The 23856-nt window shown below is 60.8% G+C and overlaps 1 protein-coding gene across 1 annotated transcript; it reads right to left on the bottom strand.

Moving 5' to 3' along the window:
* Positions 1 to 1439: 1439 nt before the first annotated feature.
* Positions 1440 to 23006, bottom strand: G6PD (glucose-6-phosphate dehydrogenase; the record flags this gene model as incomplete). The annotated part of the gene is made up of 6 exons (XM_079551197.1): positions 1440 to 1530; positions 2543 to 2635; positions 11253 to 11329; positions 16086 to 16318; positions 21252 to 21438; positions 22872 to 23006. The coding sequence occupies 6 exons, from the start codon at positions 23004 to 23006 to the stop codon at positions 1440 to 1442; spliced, it is 816 nt and encodes a 271-aa protein (XP_079407323.1).
* Between the last annotated feature and the right edge of the window lie 850 nt (positions 23007 to 23856).

Genomic DNA, 23856 nt, shown 5'->3' on the forward strand with positions numbered 1-23856 from the left:
GGGGCGGGCCGACATCTATGGGGCAGACCCCACATCTATGGGGTGGTCCCACATCTATGGGGCAGGCCCACATCTATGGGGCGGGCCCACATCCATGGGGCGGATCCACATCTATGGGGCGGACCCCTATCTATGGGGCAGTCCCACATCTATGGGGCAGACCCACATCTATGGGGCGGTTCCACATCTATGGGGCAGACCCCCATCTATGGGGTGGACCCCTATCTATGGGGCAGTCCCACATCTATGGGGCAGACCCACATCTATGGGGGCGGACCCCTATCTATGGGGCAGACCCACATCTATGGGGCAGTCCCACATCTATGGGGCAGCCCCCCCAAGCTGGTTCTGTGACCCCCAAGTTGAGCTGTTGGCGTTTTGGTGTCTCTGCAATAAAAGTGGCGCCGTGTTTGGATGTGGGGCAGCCCCATAAGTGGGGGGGGGGGGAGGACAGGGGGGGCGGTGTTAATTGGGGTGGTTAATAATTAATTGGGGTGGTTAATTAATTAACGAGGGCAGGGGGGGTAATGAAGCATCATGAGGTTTATTGGAGGCAATGAGAAGAGCTTTGGTCCCAGCTTGGAGTGTAAATGGGGGGGGATCTATGGGGCAGGATCTATGGGGCAGGATCTGTGGGTCAGGATCTATGGGGTGGATCTGTGGGTCAGGATCTATGGGGCAGGGCACCCCACAACTGCCACCCATTTCAGGACCCTGTTGCTGTGGGGCTGGAGTGTAACATGGGGGGAGAGATATGGGGTGGATCTGTGGGTCAGGATCTATGGGGTGGATCTGTGGGTCAGGATCTACGGGTCGGGATCTATGGGGCGGATCTGTGGGTCAGGATCTATGGAGTGGATCTGTAGGTCAGGATCTATGGGTCGGGATCTATGGGTCAGGATCTATGGGGCGGATCTATGGGTCTGGATCCATGGGGTGGGATCTATGGGGCGGATCTATGGGTCAGGATCCATGGGGTGGGATCTATGGGGCGGATCTGTGGGTCAGGATCTATGGGTCGGGATCTATGGGTCAGGATCTATGGGGCGGATCTATGGGTCTGGATCCATGGGGTGGGATCTATGGGGCGGATCTATGGGTCAGGATCCATGGGGTGGGATCTATGGGGCGGATCTATGGGGTCAGGATGTATGGGTCAGGATCTATGGGTCGGGATCTATGGGTCAGGATCTATGGAGTGGATCAGTGGGTCAGGATCTATGGGGTGGGATCTATGGGGTGGATCTGTGGGTCAGGATCCATGGGTGGGATCTATGGGGCGGATCTATGGGTCAGGATCTATGGGGCGGGAACTATGGAGTGGATCAGTGGGTCAGGATCTATGGGGTGGGATCTATGGGATGGATCTGTGGGTCAGGATCCATGGGGTGGGATCTATGGGGCGGATCTATGGGTCGGATCTATGGGGCGGCTGTGGGTCAGTGCTGATGTGGGTCGACCCATCGGTAGGTGCCGTCGTAAAGGAAGCCGACCCGCTTCAGCAGCTCGTCCGCCTCCGCCGGGCCGCGGCTGTGGGGCAGAGCGCGACCCACAGCACCTCAACCACTGCTGCCCCACAGCCCACAGCACCCATAGCACCCTATAGAACCCCATAGCACCCCATAGCACCCCATATCCCCCCACAGCACCCCATATCCCCCTATAGCACCCTATAGCACCCCACAGCACCCTATAGCACCCCATATCCCCCCACAGCACCCTATAGCACCCCATAGCACCCTATAGCACCCCATATCCCCCCATAGCACCCCATATCCCCCCATACCCCCCATAGCACCCCACAGCACCCTATAGCACCCTATAGCACTCCACAGCACCCCATAGCACCCTATAGCACCCCATATCCCCCCATAGCACCCCATATCCCCCCATAGCACCCTATAGCACCCCATATCCCCCCATAGCACCCCATAGCACCCCACAGCACCCCATATCCCCCCATAGCACCCCATAGCACCCCACAGCACCCCACAGCACCCTATAGCACCCCATATCCCCCCATAGCACCCTATAGCACCCTATAGCACCCCATATCCCCCCATAGCACCCTATAACACCCTATAGCACCCAATATCCCCCCATAGCACCCTATAGCACCCCATATCCCCCCATAGCACCCTATAGCACCCTATAGCACCCCATATCCCCCCATAGCACCCTATAGCACCCCATATCCCCCCATAGCACCCCATAGCACCCCACAGCACCCCACAGCACCCTATAGCACCCTATAGCACCCCACAGCACCCTATAGCACCCTATAGCACCCCATATCCCCCCATAGCACCCTATAACACCCTATAGCACCCCATATCCCCCCATAGCACCCTATAACACCCTATAGCACCCAATATCCCCCCATAGCACCCTATAGCACCCCATATCCCCCCATAGCACCCTATAGCACCCTATAGCACCCCATATCCCCCCATAGCACCCTATAACACCCTATAGCACCCAATATCCCCCCATAGCACCCCATAGCACCCTATAGCACCCCACAGCACCCCACGGCACCCACCTGCCGTACAGGTAGGGGATTGGCTGCAGGCGGCGCCGCTCGATGTCGTGCAGCAGCGGGGTGAAGATGCGCCACGCCTCCCGCAGTTCATCGCTGAGCGGCGGCCGGAAGGGGAGGAGCGTCAGCGGAAACGGCCGGAAGTGGGCGGGGCGACCGGGGACACGTGGGGACAACAGGGACACGTGGGGACACGGGGGGACAACAGGGACCCATAGGGACACAGGGACACATAGGGACACATGGGGACAACAGGGACCCATAGGGACACGTGGGGACAACAGGGACACGTGGGGACACATAGGGACACATGGGGACACGTGGGGACAACAGGGACACATAGGGACACGTGGGGACACATGGGGACATCAAGACCCCATAGGGACACGTGGGGACAACAGGGACACGTGGGGACACGTGGGTACAAATAGGACCCCATAGGGACATGTGGGGACACCAGGGACACCAGGGACACATAGGGACACGTGGGGACACATAGGGACATGTGGGGACAACAAGGACATGTGGGGACACGTGGGGACAGAGAGACCCCATAGGGATGGGTAGGGACCCCATAGAGACCCCATAGGAACACAGGGATCCCATAGGGAAACATAGGGACACACAGGGACTCATAGGGACACCAAGACCCCATAAGGACCTGATAGGGACACATAGGGACACATGGGGACCCATAGGGACACGTGGGGACAACAGGGACACATAGGGACATGTGGGGACACCAAAACCCCATAGGGACACATAGGGACACATGGGGACACATGGGGACAACAGGGACACATAGGGACATGTGGGGACACCAAAACCCCATAGGGACACATAGGGACACATAGGGACACATGGGGACAACAGGGACACATAGGGACACATGGGGACACATAGGGACACAGAGACCCCATAGGGACACATAGGGACCCCATAGAGACCCCATAGGAACACAGGGATCACATAGGGACACAGAGACCCCATAGAGACCCCATAGAGACCCCATAGAGACACAGGGACCCCATGGGGACACATAGGGACACAGAGACCCCATAGGGACACATAGAGACACATAGGGACACATAGGGACACCAAGACCCCATAAGGACACGTGGGGACACATAGGGACACCAAGACCCCATAGGGATGGGTAGGGACCCCATAGAGACCCCATAGGGACACATGGGGACAACAGGGACCCATAGGGACACGTGGGGACACAGAGACCCCATAGGGACACATGGGGACAACAGGGACCCATAGGGACACGTGGGGACAACAAGGACATGTGGGGACACGTGGGGACAGAGAGACCCCATAGGGACGGGTAGGGACCCCATAGAGACCCCATAGGAACACAGGGATCCCATAGGGACACAGGGAGCCCATAGGGACCCCATAGGAACGCAGGGATCCCATAGGGAAACATAGGGACACACAGGGACTCATAGGGACACCAAGACCCCATAAGGACCTGATAGGGACACATAGAGACCCATAGGGACATGTGGGGACCCATAGGGACACGTGGGGACAACAGGGACCCATAGGGACACATAGGGACACGTAGGGACACAGAGACCCCATAGGGACACATAGGGACCCCATAGAGACCCCATAGGAACACAGGGATCACATAGGGACACAGAGACCCCATAGAGACCCCATAGAGACACAGGGACCCCATGGGGACACATAGGGACACAGAGACCCCATAGGGACACATAGAGACACATAGGGACACATAGGGACACCAAGACCCCATAAGGACACGTGGGGACACATAGGGACACCAAGACCCCATAGGGATGGGTAGGGACCCCATAGAGACCCCATAGGGACACATGGGGACAACAGGGACCCATAGGGACACATGGGGACACATGGGTACAAATAGGACCCCATAGGGACATGTGGGGACACCAGGGACACATAGGGACACGTGGGGACACATAGGGGCACATAGGGACACCAGGGACACATAGGAACACGTGGGGACAACAAGGACATGTGGGGACACGTGGGGACAGAGAGACCCCATAGGGACGGGTAGGGACCCCATAGAGACCCCATAGGAACACAGGGATCCCATAGGGACACAGGGAGCCCATAGAGACCCCATAGGGACAGATAGGGACAGAGAGACCCCATAGGGACACATAGGGACACACAGGGACTCATAGGGACATCAAGACCCCATAAGGACCTGATAGGGACACATAGGGACCCATAGGGACACGTGGGGACACCAGGGACCCATAGGGACACATGGGGACAACAGGGACACATAGGGACATGTGGGGACACATAGGGACCCATAGGGACACATAGGGACACATGGGGACACCAAAACCCCATAGGGACACATAGGGACACATAGGGACACGTGGGGACACCAAAACCCCATAGGGACACATAGGGACACATGGGGACAACAGGGACCCTTAGGGACACATAGGGACACGTAGGGACACAGAGACCCCATAGGGACACATAGGGACCCCATAGAGACCCCATAGGAACACAGGGATCCCATAGGGACACAGAGACCCCATAGAGACCCCATAGAGACACAGGGACCCCATGGGGACACATAGGGACACAGAGACCCCATAGGGACACATAGAGACACATAGGGACACATAGGGACACCAAGACCCCATAAGGACACGTGGGGACACATAGGGACACCAAGACCCCATAGGGATGGGTAGGGACCCCATAGAGACCCCATAGGGACACATGGGGACAACAGGGACCCATAGGGACACGTGGGGACACAGAGACCCCATAGGGACACATGGGGACAACAGGGACCCATAGGGACACGTGGGGACACAGAGACCCCATAGGGACACATGGGGACAACAGGGACCCATAGGGACACGTGGGGACAACAAGGACATGTGGGGACACGTGGGGACAGAGAGACCCCATAGGGACGGGTAGGGACCCCATAGAGACCCCATAGGAACACAGGGATCCCATAGGGACACAGGGAGCCCATAGAGACCCCATAGGAACGCAGGGATCCCATAGGGAAACATAGGGACACACAGGGACTCATAGGGACACCAAGACCCCATAAGGACCTGATAGGGACACATAGAGACCCATAGGGACACGTGGGGACCCATAGGGACACGTGGGGACAACAGGGACCCATAGGGACACGTGGGGACACCAAAACCCCATAGGGACACATGGGGACAACAGGGACCCATAGGGACACATAGGGACACGTAGGGACACAGAGACCCCATAGGGACACATAGGGACCCCATAGAGACCCCATAGGAACACAGGGATCCCATAGGGACACAGAGACCCCATAGAGACCCCATAGAGACACAGGGACCCCATGGGGACACATAGGGACACAGAGACCCCATAGGGACACATAGAGACACATAGGGACACATAGGGACACCAAGACCCCATAAGGACACGTGGGGACACATAGGGACACCAAGACCCCATAGGGATGGGTAGGGACCCCATAGAGACCCCATAGGGACACATGGGGACAACAGGGACCCATAGGGACACGTGGGGACACAGAGACCCCATAGGGACACATGGGGACAACAGGGACACATAGGGACACGTGGGGACAACAAGGACATGTGGGGACACGTGGGGACAGAGAGACCCCATAGGGACGGGTAGGGACCCCATAGAGACCCCATAGGAACACAGGGATCCCATAGGGACACAGGGAGCCCATAGAGACCCCATAGGGACAGATAGGGACAGAGAGACCCCATAGGGACACATAGGGACACACAGGGACTCATAGGGACATCAAGACCCCATAAGGACCTGATAGGGACACATAGGGACCCATAGGGACACGTGGGGACACCAGGGACCCATAGGGACACATGGGGACAACAGGGACACATAGGGACATGTGGGGACACATAGGGACCCATAGGGACACATAGGGACACATGGGGACACCAAAACCCCATAGGGACACATAGGGACACATAGGGACACGTGGGGACACCAAAACCCCATAGGGACACATAGGGACACATGGGGACAACAGGGACCCTTAGGGACACATAGGGACACGTAGGGACACAGAGACCCCATAGGGACACATAGGGACCCCATAGAGACCCCATAGGAACACAGGGATCCCATAGGGACACAGAGACCCCATAGAGACCCCATAGAGACACAGGGACCCCATGGGGACACATAGGGACACAGAGACCCCATAGGGACACATAGAGACACATAGGGACACATAGGGACACCAAGACCCCATAAGGACACGTGGGGACACATAGGGACACCAAGACCCCATAGGGATGGGTAGGGACCCCATAGAGACCCCATAGGGACACATGGGGACAACAGGGACCCATAGGGACACGTGGGGACACAGAGACCCCATAGGGACACATGGGGACAACAGGGACCCATAGGGACACGTGGGGACACAGAGACCCCATAGGGACACATGGGGACAACAGGGACCCATAGGGACACGTGGGGACAACAAGGACATGTGGGGACACGTGGGGACAGAGAGACCCCATAGGGACGGGTAGGGACCCCATAGAGACCCCATAGGAACACAGGGATCCCATAGGGACACAGGGAGCCCATAGAGACCCCATAGGAACGCAGGGATCCCATAGGGAAACATAGGGACACACAGGGACTCATAGGGACACCAAGACCCCATAAGGACCTGATAGGGACACATAGAGACCCATAGGGACACGTGGGGACCCATAGGGACACGTGGGGACAACAGGGACCCATAGGGACACGTGGGGACACCAAAACCCCATAGGGACACATGGGGACAACAGGGACCCATAGGGACACATAGGGACACGTAGGGACACAGAGACCCCATAGGGACACATAGGGACCCCATAGAGACCCCATAGGAACACAGGGATCCCATAGGGACACAGAGACCCCATAGAGACCCCATAGAGACACAGGGACCCCATGGGGACACATAGGGACACAGAGACCCCATAGGGACACATAGAGACACATAGGGACACATAGGGACACCAAGACCCCATAAGGACACGTGGGGACACATAGGGACACCAAGACCCCATAGGGATGGGTAGGGACCCCATAGAGACCCCATAGGGACACATGGGGACAACAGGGACCCATAGGGACACGTGGGGACACAGAGACCCCATAGGGACACATGGGGACAACAGGGACACATAGGGACACGTGGGGACAACAAGGACATGTGGGGACACGTGGGGACAGAGAGACCCCATAGGGACGGGTAGGGACCCCATAGAGACCCCATAGGAACACAGGGATCCCATAGGGACACAGGGAGCCCATAGAGACCCCATAGGGACAGATAGGGACAGAGAGACCCCATAGGGACACATAGGGACACACAGGGACTCATAGGGACATCAAGACCCCATAAGGACCTGATAGGGACACATAGGGACCCATAGGGACACGTGGGGACACCAGGGACCCATAGGGACACATGGGGACAACAGGGACACATAGGGACATGTGGGGACACATAGGGACCCATAGGGACACATAGGGACACATGGGGACACCAAAACCCCATAGGGACACATAGGGACACATAGGGACACGTGGGGACACCAAAACCCCATAGGGACACATAGGGACACATGGGGACAACAGGGACCCTTAGGGACACATAGGGACACGTAGGGACACAGAGACCCCATAGGGACACATAGGGACCCCATAGAGACCCCATAGGAACACAGGGATCCCATAGGGACACAGAGACCCCATAGAGACCCCATAGAGACACAGGGACCCCATGGGGACACATAGGGACACAGAGACCCCATAGGGACACATAGAGACACATAGGGACACATAGGGACACCAAGACCCCATAAGGACACGTGGGGACACATAGGGACACCAAGACCCCATAGGGATGGGTAGGGACCCCATAGAGACCCCATAGGGACACATGGGGACAACAGGGACCCATAGGGACACGTGGGGACACAGAGACCCCATAGGGACACATGGGGACAACAGGGACCCATAGGGACACGTGGGGACACAGAGACCCCATAGGGACACATGGGGACAACAGGGACCCATAGGGACACGTGGGGACACAGAGACCCCATAGGGACACATGGGGACAACAGGGACCCATAGGGACACGTGGGGACAACAAGGACATGTGGGGACACGTGGGGACAGAGAGACCCCATAGGGACGGGTAGGGACCCCATAGAGACCCCATAGGAACACAGGGATCCCATAGGGACACAGGGAGCCCATAGAGACCCCATAGGAACGCAGGGATCCCATAGGGAAACATAGGGACACACAGGGACTCATAGGGACACCAAGACCCCATAAGGACCTGATAGGGACACATAGAGACCCATAGGGACACGTGGGGACCCATAGGGACACGTGGGGACAACAGGGACACATAGGGACACGTGGGGACACCAAAACCCCATAGGGACACATGGGGACAACAGGGACCCATAGGGACACATAGGGACACGTAGGGACACAGAGACCCCATAGGGACACATAGGGACCCCATAGAGACCCCATAGGAACACAGGGATCCCATAGGGACACAGAGACCCCATAGAGACCCCATAGAGACACAGGGACCCCATGGGGACACATAGGGACACAGAGACCCCATAGGGACACATAGAGACACATAGGGACACATAGGGACACCAAGACCCCATAAGGACACGTGGGGACACATAGGGACACCAAGACCCCATAGGGATGGGTAGGGACCCCATAGAGACCCCATAGGGACACATGGGGACAACAGGGACCCATAGGGACACGTGGGGACACAGAGACCCCATAGGGACACATGGGGACAACAGGGACCCATAGGGACACGTGGGGACAACAAGGACATGTGGGGACACGTGGGGACAGAGAGACCCCATAGGGACGGGTAGGGACCCCATAGAGACCCCATAGGAACACAGAGACCCCATAGAGACACAGGGACCCCATAGGGACACATAGGGACACATAGGGACACCAAGACCCCATATGGACACGTAGGGACCCCATAGAGACCCCATAGGGACACGTGGGGACACGTAGGAGCACATAGGGACACACAGGGACACATAGGGAGCCCATAGAGCCCCACAGAAACCCCATAGAGACCCCATAGAGCCCCACAGAAACCCCACAGGGACCCACAGAGACCCCACAGGGACCCATAGAGACCCCATAGAGCCCCACAGAAACCCCATAGAAACCCCATAGAACCCCACAGAAAGCCGTAGGGACCCACAGGGACCCCACAGAGACCCCATAGAGACCCCATAGAGCCCTACAGAAACCCCACAGAAACCCCATAGAGACCCACAGAAACACATAGGGACCCACAGGGACCCCACAGAGACCCATAGAGACCCCATAGAGCCCCACAGAAACCCATAGGGACCTATAGAAACCCCATACAGATCCACAGGGACCCCATAGGGACATACAGAGACCCCATAGAGACCCCATAGGGACCCCATAGAGACCCATAGAGACCCATAGGGACCCCATAGAGACCCACAGGGACCCCATAGGGACCCATAGGGACCCCATAGGGACCTACAGGGACCCCATAGAGCCCCACAGAAACCTATAGGGACCTATAGAAACCCCATACAGACCCACAGGGACCCCATAGGGACATACAGAGACCCCATAGAGACCCCATAGGGACCCCATAGAGACCCATAGAGACCCCATAGAGACCCACAGAGACCCCATAGGGAACTACAGAGACCCCATAGAGACCCCATAGGGACCCCATAGAGACCCATAGAGACCCACAGAAACCCATAGGGACCCCACAGAGACCCCATAGAGCCCTACAGAAACCCATAGGGACCCACAGGGACCCATAGGGACCCCATAGAGCCCCACGGAAACCCCATAGGGACCTACAGAAACCCATAGGGACCATAGGGACCCCATAGAAACCCAGAGACCCCACAGGGACCCCATGGAGACCCATAAAGACCCCACAGAGCCCCACAGAAACCCCATAGGGACATACAGAGACCCCATAGAGACCCCATAGGGACCCGATAGAGACCCATAGAGAACCACAGGGACCCCATAGGGACCTACAGGGACCCCATAGAGCCCCACAGAAACCTATAGGGACCTATAGAAACCCCATAGAGACCCACAGGGACCCCATAGGGACATACAGAGACCCCATAGAGACCCCATAGAGACCCCATAGAGCCCTACAGAAACCCATAGGGACCCACAGGGACCCCATAGAGCCCCACGGAATCCCCATAGAGCCCTACAGAAACCCATAGGGACCCATAGGGACCCCATAGAAACCCAGAGACCCCACAGGGACCCCATAGAGACCCACAGAAACCCCACAGAGCCCCACAGAAACCCATAGGGACCCACAGGGACCCCACAGAGACCCACAGAAACCCCATAGAGCCCCACAGGAACCCCATAGGGATATACAGAGACCCCATAGGGACCCCATAGGGACCCCATAGAGACCCATAGGGACCCCATAGAGACCCACAGAGACCCCACAGGGACCCACAGGGACCCCATAGAGACCCACAGAAACCCCATAGAGACCCACAGAGACCCCATAGAGCCCCACAGTGACCCCATAGGGACCCATAGGGACCCCCCCCAGCCCCCCCCCCGCCCCCACCTGCGCACAAAGTGCATTTGGTTCCCGCACACGACGTCCAGCAGGAGGCGCTCATAGGCATCGGGGAGCTTCACCCCCTGGGGGGCAACGGGGGGGCATTCAGTGGGGGGGGGGGGGGGGCTGGGCAAACCCCCTTGGGTGCCCTTGTGTCCCATTGGATCCCATTGGGTGCCCTTGTTTCCCATTGGACCCCATTGGGTGCCCTTGTTTCCCATTGGACCCCATTGGGTGCCCTTGTTTCCCATTGGACCCCATTGGGTGCCCTTGTTTCCCATTGGACCCCATTGGGTGCCCTTGTTCCCCATTGGATCCCATTGGGCACCCTTGTTTCCCATTGGACCCCATTGGGTGCCCTTGTTTCCCATTGGATCCCATTGGGCACCCTTGTTTCCCATTGGACCCCATTGGACCCCATTGGATCCCATTGGCAGCACTTGTTTCCCATTGGACCCCATTGGGTGCCCTTGTTTCCCATCAGACCCCATTGGGCGCCCTTGTTTCCTATTGGACCCCATTGGGTGCCCTTGTTTCCCATTGGACTCCATTGGGTGCCCTTGTTCCCCATTGGATCCCATTGGGCACCCTTGTTTCCCATTGGACCCCATTGGGTGCCCTTGTTTCCCATTGGATCCCATTGGGCACCCTTGTTTCCCATTGGACCCCATTGGACCCCATTGGATGCCCTTGTTTCCCATTGGACCCCATTGGGTGCCCTTGTTTCCCATTGGACCCCATTGGACCCCATTGGACCCCATTGGATGCCCTTGTTTCCCATTGGACCCCATTGGATGCCCTTGTTTCCCATTGGACCCCATTGGGTGCCCTTGTTTCCCATTGGACCCCATTGGACCCCATTGGACCCCATTGGATGCCCTTGTTTCCCATTGGACCCCATTGGGTGCCCTTGTTTCCCATTGGACCCCATTGGACCCCATTGGACCCCATTGGATGCCCTTGTTTCCCATTGGACCCCATTGGATGCCCTTGTGTCCCATTGGATCCCATTGGGTGCCCTTGTTTCCCATTGGACCCCATTGGGTGCCCTTGTTTCCCATTGGACCCCATTGGACCCCATTGGACCCCATTGGATGCCCTTGTTTCCCATTGGACCCCATTGGGTGCCCTTGTTTCCCATTGGACCCCATTGGACCCCATTGGACCCCATTGGATGCCCTTGTTTCCCATTGGACCCCATTGGACCCCATTGGACCCCATTGGATGCCCTTGTTTCCCATTGGACCCCATTGGATGCCCTTGTTTCCCATTGGACCCCATTGGGTGCCCTTGTTTCCCATTGGACCCCATTGGACCCCATTGGACCCCATTGGATGCCCTTGTTTCCCATTGGATCCCATTGGGCGCCCTTGTTTCCCATCGGATCCCATTGGGCGCCCTTGTGTCCCATTGGATCCCATTGGGTGCCCTTGTTTCCCATTGGACCCCATTGGGTGCCCTTGTTTCCCATCGGATCCCATTGGGCGCCCTTGTGTCCCATTGGACCCCATTGGGTGCCCTTGTTTCCCATCGGATCCCATTGGGTGCCCTTGTGTCCCATTGGACCCCATTGGGTGCCCTTGTTTCCCATTGGACCCCATTGGACCCCATTGGATCCCATTGGCAGCCCTTGTTTCCCATTGGACCCCATTGGGCACCCTTGTTTCCAATCGGACCCCATTGGACCCCATTGGACCCCATTGGGTGCCCTTGTTTCCCATCAGACCCCATTGGGCGCCCTTGTTTTCCATTGGATCCCATTGGCTGCCCTTGTTCCCCATTGGACCCCATTGGGTGCCCTTGTTTCCCATTGGACCCCATTGGCTGCCCTTGTTTCCCCATTGGACCCCATCACTGCCCTTGTTTCCCATTGGCTGCCCTTGTTTTCCATTGGACCCCATTGGACCCCATTGGACCCCATTGGATGCCCTTGTTTCCCATTGGACTCCATTGGGTGCCCTTGTTTCCCATTGGACCCCATTGGGCACCCTTGTTTCCCATTGGACCCCATTGGACCCCATTGGACCCCATTGGACCCCATTGGATGCCCTTGTTTCCCATTGGACCCCATTGGGTGCCCTTGTTTCCCATTGGACCCCATTGGGTGCCCTTGTTTCCCATTGGACCCCATTGGACCCCATTGGACCCCATTGGATGCCCTTGTTTCCCATTGGACCCCATTGGGTGCCCTTGTTTCCCATTGGACCCCATTGGACCCCATTGGACCCCATTGGATGCCCTTGTTTCCCATTGGACCCCATTGGATGCCCTTGTGTCCCATTGGATCCCATTGGGTGCCCTTGTTTCCCATTGGACCCCATTGGGTGCCCTTGTTTCCCATTGGACCCCATTGGACCCCATTGGACCCCATTGGATGCCCTTGTTTCCCATTGGACCCCATTGGGTGCCCTTGTTTCCCATTGGACCCCATTGGACCCCATTGGACCCCATTGGATGCCCTTGTTTCCCATTGGACCCCATTGGACCCCATTGGACCCCATTGGATGCCCTTGTTTCCCATTGGACCCCATTGGATGCCCTTGTTTCCCATTGGACCCCATTGGGTGCCCTTGTTTCCCATTGGACCCCATTGGGCACCCTTGTTTCCCATTGGACCCCATTGGACCCCATTGGACCCCATTGGACCCCATTGGATGCCCTTGTTTCCCATTGGACCCCATTGGACCCCATTGGACCCCATTGGATGCCCTTGTTTCCCATTGGACCCCATTGGATGCCCTTGTTTCCCATTGGACCCCATTGGGCACCCTTGTTTCCCATTGGACCCCATTGGACCCCATTGGACCCCATTGGATGCCCTTGTTTCCCATTGGACCCCATTGGACCCCATTGGGCCCCATTGGATGCCCTTGTTTCCCATTGGACCCCATTGGATGCCCTTGTTTCCCATTGGACCCCATTGGGTGCCCTTGTTTCCCATTGGACCCCATTGGACCCCATTGGACCCCATTGGATGCCCTTGTTTCCCATTGGATCCCATTGGGCGCCCTTGTTTCCCATCGGATCCCATTGGGCGCCCTTGTGTCCCATTGGATCCCATTGGGTGCCCTTGTTTCCCATTGGACCCCATTGGGTGCCCTTGTTTCCCATCGGATCCCATTGGGCGCCCTTGTGTCCCATTGGACCCCATTGGGTGCCCTTGTTTCCCATTGGACCCCATTGGACCCCATTGGATCCCATTGGCAGCCCTTGTTTCCCATTGGACCCCATTGGGCACCCTTGTTTCCAATCGGACCCCATTGGACCCCATTGGACCCCATTGGGTGCCCTTGTTTCCCATCAGACCCCATTGGGCGCCCTTGTTTTCCATTGGATCCCATTGGCTGCCCTTGTTCCCCATTGGACCCCATTGGGTGCCCTTGTTTCCCATTGGACCCCATTGGCTGCCCTTGTTTCCCCATTGGACCCCATCACTGCCCTTGTTTCCCATTGGCTGCCCTTGTTTTCCATTGGACCACACTGGGTGCCCTTGTTTCCCATTGGACCCCATCACTGCCCTTGTTTCCCATTGGCTGCCCTTGTTTCCCATTGGGTGCCCTTGTTTCCCATTGGACCCCCTGGGAGCTCCTTCCGCCCCCTCTGCCGCCCCCTGCTGGCCACGACTGTGCATCACTGTCTCCCCCCCATCCACCCTTATTTCCCCTTCCGCCCCTCTGCCGCCCCCTGCTGGCCACGACTGTGCATCACTGTCTCCCCCCCATCCACCCTTATTTCCCCTTCCGCCCCTCTGCTGCCCCCTGCTGGCCGCGCCGGCACAGCGCCACTCTTTCCGCCCCCTCTGCCGCCCCCTGCTGGCCGCGCCTGCGCATCACTGCCCCCCACCATCTGCCCTTATTTCCCCTTCCACCCCCTCTACCGTCCCCTGCTGGCCGCCCCCCCATTGGGTGCCCTTGTTTCCCATCAGACCCCATTGGGTGCCCTTGTTTCCCTTTGGACCCCATTGGCTGCCCTTGTTTCCCATTGGACCCCATTGGGTGCCACTGTCTGCCCTTGTTTCCCATTGGACCCCATTGGCTGCCCTTGTTTCCCATTGGAGCCTCCTGTCCGCCCCTCTGCCGCCCCCTGCTGGCCGTAGCAGCGCATTACTACCCCCCCACATCCACCCTTATTTCCCCTTCTGCCCCTCTGCTGCCCCCTGCTGGCCGCGGCATCGCATCACTGCCCCCCCCATCCACCCTCATTTCCCCTTCCGCCCCTCTGCTGCCCCCTGCTGGCCGCGCCTGCGCATCACTGCCCCCCCCATCCACCCTCATTTCCCCTTCCGCCCCTCTACCGTCCCCTGCTTGCCGCCCCCCATTGGGTGCCCTTGTTTCCCTTTGGACCTCATTGGCTGCCCTTGTTTCCCATTGGACCCCATTGGGTGCCCTTGTTTCCCATTGGACCCCATTGGCTGCCCTTGTTTCCCATTGGAGCCTCCTGTCCGCCCCTCTGCCGCCCCCTGCTGGCCGTAGCAGCGCATTACTACCCCCCCACATCCACCCTTATTTCCCCTTCCGCCCCTCTGCCGCCCCCTGCTGGCCACGACTGTGCATCACTGCCTCCCCCCCATCCACCCTTATTTCCCCTTCTGCCCCTCTGCTGCCCCCTGCTGGCCGCGGCATCGCATCACTGCCCCCCCCATCTGCCCTTATTTCCCCTTCAGCCCCTCTGCTGCCCCCTGCTGGCCGCGCCGGCACAGCGCCGCCCCTTCTGCCCCCTCTGCTGCCCCCTGCTGGCCGCGCCAGCGCATCACTGCCCCCCACCCCCCCACCCAATCCGCCCTCATTTCCCCTTCCACCCCCTCTGCCGCCCCCTGCCGGCCGCCCCCCGTTGGCGCACCTTGTAGCGGCTGCCGTAGGTGAGGTCGAGCTCGGACTCCTCGGGGCGCAGCGTCATGCCGGGCTTCTTGGTCATGAGCTTGGTGTAGACGGCGGCGTCGGGCTGCACGCGCACCACCAGCTCGTTGCGTTTGCAGCGCCCAAAGATGTCGCCCGGCACCTCGCGGAACTGCAGCCGCACCTCCGCCTTGCGCTCGTTCAGCGCCTTGCCGCAGCGCAGCACAAACGGCACCCCTGCAACGCGGCGCCCGGGGGTGAGAAGGAAGGGAGGAAGGGGGGGGGAATGGGGGCAGCCAGGGGTGATAAATGGTGCCCAGGGGTGATAAGGGCAGCCAGGGGGGATGAAGGGCACCCAGGGGGGATGAAGGGCGGACAGGTGGGATAAGGGCACCCAGGATGATGAAGGGCACCCAGGGGTGAGAAGGAAGGGAGGATGGGGGGGGTGAGGGGCAGCCAGGGGTGATAAATGGTGCCCAGGGGTGATAAGGGCAGCCAGGGGTGATGAAGGGCACCCAGGGGGGATGAAGGGCAGACAGGTGGGATAAGGGCACCCAGGATGATGAAGGGCACCCAGGGGTGAGAAGGAAGGGAGGATGGGGGGGGTGAGGGGCAGCCAGGGGTGATGAAGGGTGCCCAGGGGTGATAAGGAAGGGAGGATGGGGGGGGGAATGGGGGCAGCCAGGGGGGATGAAGGGCACCCATGGGTGATAAATGGCGCCCAGGGGTGAGAAGGAAGGGAGGAGGGGGGGGAATGGGGGCAGCCAGGGGTGATAAATGGTGCCCAGGGGTGATAAAGGCAGCCAGGGGTGATGAAGGGCACCCAGGGGGGATGAAGGGCGGACAGGTGGGATAAGGGCACCCAGGATGATGAAGGGCACCCAGGGGTGATAAGGAAAGGCGAACAGGGGGGATGAGGGCACCCAGGGGTGATAAATGGCACCCAGGGATGATAAAGGGGCGCCCAGGGGTGATGAAGGGCACCCAGGGGTGATGAAGGGCACCCCTGCAACACAGGGCGCCCAGGGGTGAGAAGGAAGGGAGGAGGGGGGGGAATGGGGGCACCCAGGGGGGATGAAGGGCAAACGGGGGGGCTGAGGGCACCCAGGGGGGATAAGGAAGGGAGGATGGGGGGGAAATGGGGGCAGCCAGGGGGGATGAAGGGCGGACAGGGGGGATAAATGGCACCCAGGGGTGAGAAGGAAGGGAGAATGGGGGGGAATGGGGGCAGCCAGGGGGGATGAAGGGCGGACAGGGGGGATAAATGGCACCCAGGGGTGAGAAGGAAGGGAGGATGGGGGGGATAAAGGGGCACCCAGGGGTGATGAAGGGCAGCCAGGGATGATAAAGGGGCACCCAGGGATGATAAAGGGGCACCCAGGGGTGATGAAGGGCACCCCTGCAACACAGGGTGCCCAGGGGTGAGAAGGAAGGGAGGAGGGGGGGGGGTGAGGGGCAGCCAGGGGGGATGAAGGGCGGACAGGGGGGATAAATGGCGCCCAGGGGTGACAAGGAAGGGAGGAGGGGGGGGAATGGGGGCAGCCAGGGGGGATGAAGGGCGGACAGGGGGGATAAATGGCACCCAGGGGTGAGAAGGAAGGGAGAATGGGGGGGAATGGGGGCAGCCAGGGGGGATGAAGGGCACCCATGGGTGATAAATGGCGCCCAGGGGTGAGAAGGAAGGGAGGAGGGGGGGGAATGGGGGCAGCCAGGGGTGATGAAGGGCAGCCAGGGGGGATGAAGGGTACCCAGGGGTGATGAAGGGCGGACAGGTGGGATAAGGGAACCCAGGATGATGAAGGGCAGCCAGGGGTGATAAGGAAAGGCGAACAGGGGGGATGAGGGCACCCAGGGGTGATAAATGGCACCCAGGGATGATAAAGGGGCGCCCAGGGGTGATGAAGGGCACCCCTGCAACACAGGGCGCCCAGGGGTGAGAAGGAAGGGAGGAGGGGGGGGGTGAGGGGCAGCCAGGGGGGATGAAGGGCAGCCAGGGGGGATAAATGGCACCCAGGGGTGACAAGGAAGGGCAAATGGGGAGAATGGGGGCACCCAGGGGTGATGAAGGGCAGCCAGGGGGGATGAAGAGTGCCCAGGGGTGATAAGGAAGGGCAAATGGGGGGGATGAAGGGCAGCCAGGGGTGATAAATGGCGCCCAAGGGTGATAAGGGAACCCAGGATGATGAAGGGCACCCAGGGGTGATGAAGGGCACCCCTGCAACACAGGGTGCCCAGGGGTGAGAAGGAAGGGAGGAGGGGGGGGAATGGGGGCACCCAGGGGGGATGAAGGGCGGACAGGGGGGCTGAGGGCACCCAGGGGGGATAAGGAAGGGAGGATGGGGGGGAATGGGGGCAGCCAGGGGGGATGAAGGGCGGACAGGGGGGATAAATGGCACCCAGGGGTGAGAAGGAAGGGAGAATGGGGGGGAATGGGGGCAGCCAGGGGGGATGAAGGGCGGACAGGGGGGATAAATGGCACCCAGGGGTGAGAAGGAAGGGAGAATGGGGGGGAATGGGGGCAGCCAGGGGGGATGAAGGGCACCCATGGGTGATAAATGGCGCCCAGGGGTGAGAAGGAAGGGAGGAGGGGGGGGAATGGGGGCAGCCAGGGGTGATGAAGGGCAGCCAGGGGTGATGAAGGGCAGCCAGGGGTGATGAAGGGCAGCCAGGGGGGATGAAGGGCACCCAGGGGTGATGAAGGGCGGACAGGTGGGATAAGGGAACCCAGGATGATGAAGGGCACCCAGGAGTGATAAGGAAAAGCGAACAGGGGGGATGAGGGCACCCAGGGGTGATAAATGGCACCCAGGGATGATAAAGGGGCGCCCAGGGGTGATGAAGGGCACCCAGGGGTGATGAAGGGCACCCCTGCAACACAGGGCGCCCAGGGGTGAGAAGGAAGGGAGGAGGGGGGGGGAATGGGGGCACCCAGGGGGGATGAAGGGCAAACGGGGGGGCTGAGGGCACCCAGGGGGGATAAGGAAGGGAGGATGGGGGGGAAATGGGGGCAGCCAGGGGGGATGAAGGGCGGACAGGGGGGATAAATGGCACCCCAGGGGTGAGAAGGAAGGGAGGATGGGGGGGATAAAGGGGCACCCAGGGGTGATGAAGGGCAGCCAGGGATGATAAAGGGGCACCCAGGGATGATGAAGGGCACCCCTGCAACACAGGGTGCCCAGGGGTGAGAAGGAAGGGAGGAGGGGGGGGGTGAGGGCAGCCAGGGGGGATGAAGGGCGGACAGGGGGGATAAATGGCGCCCAGGGGTGAGAAGGAAGGGAGGAGGGGGGGGAATGGGGGCAGCCAGGGGGGATGAAGGGCACCCAGGGGTGATAAATGGCGCCCAGGGGTGATGAAGGGCACCCAGGGGTGATAAGGGCAGCCAGGGGGGATGAAGGGCAGCCAGGGGTGATAAGGGAACCCAGGGGTGATGAAGGGCACCCAGGGGTGATAAGGAAAGGCGAACAGGGGGGATGAGGGCACCCAGGGGTGATAAATGGCACCCAGGGGTGATAAAGGGGCACCCAGGGATGATAAAGGAGCCCAGGGGTGATGAGAGCAACCAGGGTGATGAGGGCACCCCTGCAACACAGGGCGCCCAGGGGTGAGAAGGAAGGGAGGATGGGGGGGAATGGGGGCACCCAGGGGGATGAAGGGCAAACGGGGGGGATAAATGGCACCCAGGGGTGATAAATGGCGCCCAAGGGTTAAGAAGGGCACCCAGGGGTGATAAGGGCAGCCAGGGGGATGAAGGGCAGCCAGGGATGATAAGGGAACCCAGGGGTGATAAGGAAAGGCGAACAGGGGGGATGAGGGCACCCAGGGGTGATGAAGGGCAGCAGGGATGATAAGGAAGGGTGAATGGGGGGGATGAGGGGCACCCAGAGGTGATGAAGGGCGCCCAGGGGTGATAAGGAAGGGAGGATGGGGGGGATAAAGGGGCACCCAGGGGTGATGAAGGGCAGTCAGGGTGATGAAGGGCAGCCAGGGGGGATAAATGGCACCCAGGGGTGACAAGGGAACCCAGGATGATGAAGGGCAGCCAGGGGTGATAAGGGGCACCAGGGGTGATAAGGAAGGACACCCAATAACACCCTGTAACCAGCCCTCCATCCCAGCACCCCATTGCCCCCACTGCCCCAACCCAGTGCCCCCAGTGCCCCATTGCCCCCCATCCCAGTGACCCCCAGTGCCCCCAATTGCCCCCCATCGCCTCCCATCCCAGTGCCCCCATTGCCCCCCATCCCAGTGCCCCCAATTGTCCCCCATTGCCCCCCATCCCATTGCCCCCCATCACCCCCCATCCCAGCACCCCCATTGCCCCCCATTGCCTCCCATCCCATTGCCCCCAATTGCCCCCCATCTCATTGCCCCCATTGCCCCCCATCCCAGCGCCCCCATTGCCCCCCCCCACCCCCCATCCCAGTGCCCCCATTGTCCCCCTTAACCCGCCATCCCAGCACCCCCAAGTGCCCCCCATCGCCCCCCATCCCATTGCCCCCAATTGCCCCCCATCTCATTGTCCCCATTGCCCCCCATCCCAGCGCCCCCATTGTCCCCCTTAACCCCCCATCCCAGCACCCCCAGTGCCCCCCATCGCCCCCCATCCCATTGCCCCCATTGCCCCAAATCCGAGCGCCCCATCACCCCCCATCCCAGCACCCCCAGCACCCCCCACTGCCCCCATCCCAGCGCCCCATTGCCCCCAGCGCCCCCCATCCCAGTGCCCCCAATTGCCCCCAATTACCCTCAGTGCCCCCCATCCAGCGCCCCCAGCACCCCCCATTGCCCCCCATCCCAGTGCCCCAGCGCCCCCAATTGCCCCCCATCCCAGTACCCCCCATCACCCCCCATCCCAGCACCCCCATTGCCCCCCATTGCCCCCCATCCCAGTGCCCCAGCGCCCCCAATTGCCCCCCATCACCCCCCATCCCAGTGCCCCCATTGCCCCCAATTGCCCCATCCCAGTGCCCCCATTACCCCCCATCACCCCCCATCCCAGCACCCCCAGCGCCCCCCATCACCCCCCATTCCATTGCCCCCAATTGCCCCCATCCCAGTACCCCCCATTGCTCCCAATTGCCCCCCCATCACCCCCCATCCCATTGCCCCCATTGCCCCCTATTGCCTCCCATGGCCCCCGTTTCCCCCCCCCCCCGGCCCCACAGCGCACCGTCCCATCTCTCGTTGGCGACGCGCAGCACGGCGGTGGCGAAGGTGGCGGTGGTGGAGCCGGGCGGCACGGTGGGGTCGTCCCGGTAGCCTTTGGTGGCGCTGGGGGGGCCGTCGGGGTTGCCCACGTATTGCCCCAGCACCACGTCCTCCAGTACCACCGGGCTGATGCTCTTCAGCACCTTCACCTATAGGGGGCGACGGTGGGGTGAGAGACGGGCCGCAACGGCAGCCTGGGCCATCGTGGGCCAGCAACATGGCTGCCAACATGGCTGCCACGGGCCACCAACATGGCTGCCAACACCACCACGGGCCACCAACATGGCTGCCAACATGGCTGCCACAGGCCACCAACATGGCCACCAACACCACCACGGGCCACCAACATGGCCGCCACGGGACAACAACATGGCCGCCAACATGGCTGCCACAGGTCACCAACATGGCCGCCAACATGGCTGCTGCAGGTCACCAACATGGCCGCCACAGGCCACCAACATGGCTGCCAACACCACCACGGGCCACCAACATGGCCGCCTCAGGCCACCAACATGGCTGCCAACATGGTTGCCACAGGACACCAACATGGCCGCCAACATGGCTGCTGCAGGTCACCAACATGGCCGCCACAGGCCACCAACATGGCCGCCAACATGGCTGCCACGGGCCACCAACATGGCCGGAAACACCACCACGGGCAACCAACATGGCTGCTGTAGGCCACCAACATGGCTGCCATGGACCACCACCATGGCCACCACAACCACCATGGGTCACCAACATGGCCACCATGGGTCACATCACCACCACGACCACCGTGGACCACCAACATGGCCGCCACAGACCACCACCAAGGCCGCCAACATGGCTGCCAGGGGCCACCAACATAGCCGCCAACATGGCTGCCACGGGCCACCAACATGGCTGCCACGGACCACCACCATGGCCGCCTTCATGGCTGCCATGGGCCACCAACATGGCAACCAAGGGCCCCCAGCTGCCCCATAGCTGCCCCACATTGCCCCCTGGCCCCACAGAACCCCATAGCTGCCCCATAGCAGCCCCACATTGTCCCCCAGTTCCCCATAGCTGCCCCATAGCAATCCCATAGTGCCCCCCAGCTGCCCCCCAGCAGCCCCACATTGCCCCCCATGGCTCCCCATTCCCCACAACAGCCCCATAGCGCCCCCCAGCTGCCCCATAGCCACCCCCACCTGCCCCATAGCAGCCCCACATAGCCACCCATGACCCCCCAGGTGCTCCATAGCACCCCACAGCTGCCCCATAGCGCCCCCCAGCTGCCCCATAGCCCCCCCGAGCTGCCCCATAGAAGCCTCACATTGACCCCTGGCCCTGCAGTACCCCATAGCTGCCCCATAGCAGCCCCACATTGCCACCTGGCCCCACAGTACCCCACAGCTACCCCATAGCACCCCATAGCGCCCCCCAGTGCCTAGTAGCTGCCCCATAGCAGTCCGCCAGTGCCCCCCAGCTGCCCCGTAGCACCCCCAGCTGCCCCACAGCAGCCAAACATTGCCCCCCACGGCCCCCCAGCTGACCCATATCACCCCATAGCTGCCCCCTAACGCCCCCCAGCTGCCCCATAGCAGCCTCCCCTTGCCTTTTCATCCCGGACGTCGTCGGGGTCGATGGAGGGCGGTTTCTCCATGGCCACCAGGCAGAGCATCTGCAGGAGGTGGTTCTGCATCACGTCCCTACAAGGCAACCGTCGCCATGGCAACCGCGTCACCGACATGTCGCCATGGCAACCGCATCACCGCCATGGCAACCGCATCACCACCACGTCGCCATGGCAACCGCATCACCGCCATGGCAACCGCGACGCCACCACGTCGCCATGGCAACCGCGCTGCCTCCACATCACCATGGCAACCGCGACGCCACCACGTCGCCATTGCAACCGCTTCACCGCCACGTTGCCATAGCAACCGCGACGCCGCCGAAGCAGCACGGGGTGCTGAAAGCGTCACCATGGCAACGGCGCCATAGTGACGCCGTCGCCATGGCGACGCCGTCCTCCCAGCAGCCCCATCGCCATTGGCAACGCCGTCACCATGGCAACGCCGTCCTCCCAGCAGCCCCATCGCCATGGCGACGCCATCTTCCCAGCGGCCCCATCGCTATGGCAACGCCGTCACCATGGCAACGCCGTCCTCCCAGCGACCCCATCGCCATGGCGACCCCCGTCACCACGGCAACCATCATTACCACATTACCCGCCCCCCCATGAACCCCCCCCCCCCCCCACAGAACCCCCTCCCCAACAACGGCAACCCCCCCCCCCCCATGGCACCCCTCACACCCCCCTCTCCCCCCAACCACGACAACTTGCCCCTCCCCCCCCAACCCCTCCCACACCCCTCTACCCCCCATCCCCCCCCTCCCAGCCCCCCACATCACCCCCCTCCCCCCCCACAACACCCCCCCTCCCCTTCCCCTGCCCTCCCCTTCCCCCCTCCCCACCATCCCCCCCCTTCCCCCTCCCTTGCCCCCCAACCCCCGCCCCCCCTATCACCCCCCCACCCCATCCCCTCCATCACCCCCCCCACCCAAGACGACCCTCCCCCCCAACCCCTCCCCCCCCA

The sequence above is a fragment of the Tetrao urogallus genome, assembly GCF_951394365.1.
Source record: "Tetrao urogallus genome assembly, contig: scaffold_179, whole genome shotgun sequence".
Classification (NCBI taxonomy): domain Eukaryota; kingdom Metazoa; phylum Chordata; class Aves; order Galliformes; family Phasianidae; genus Tetrao; species Tetrao urogallus.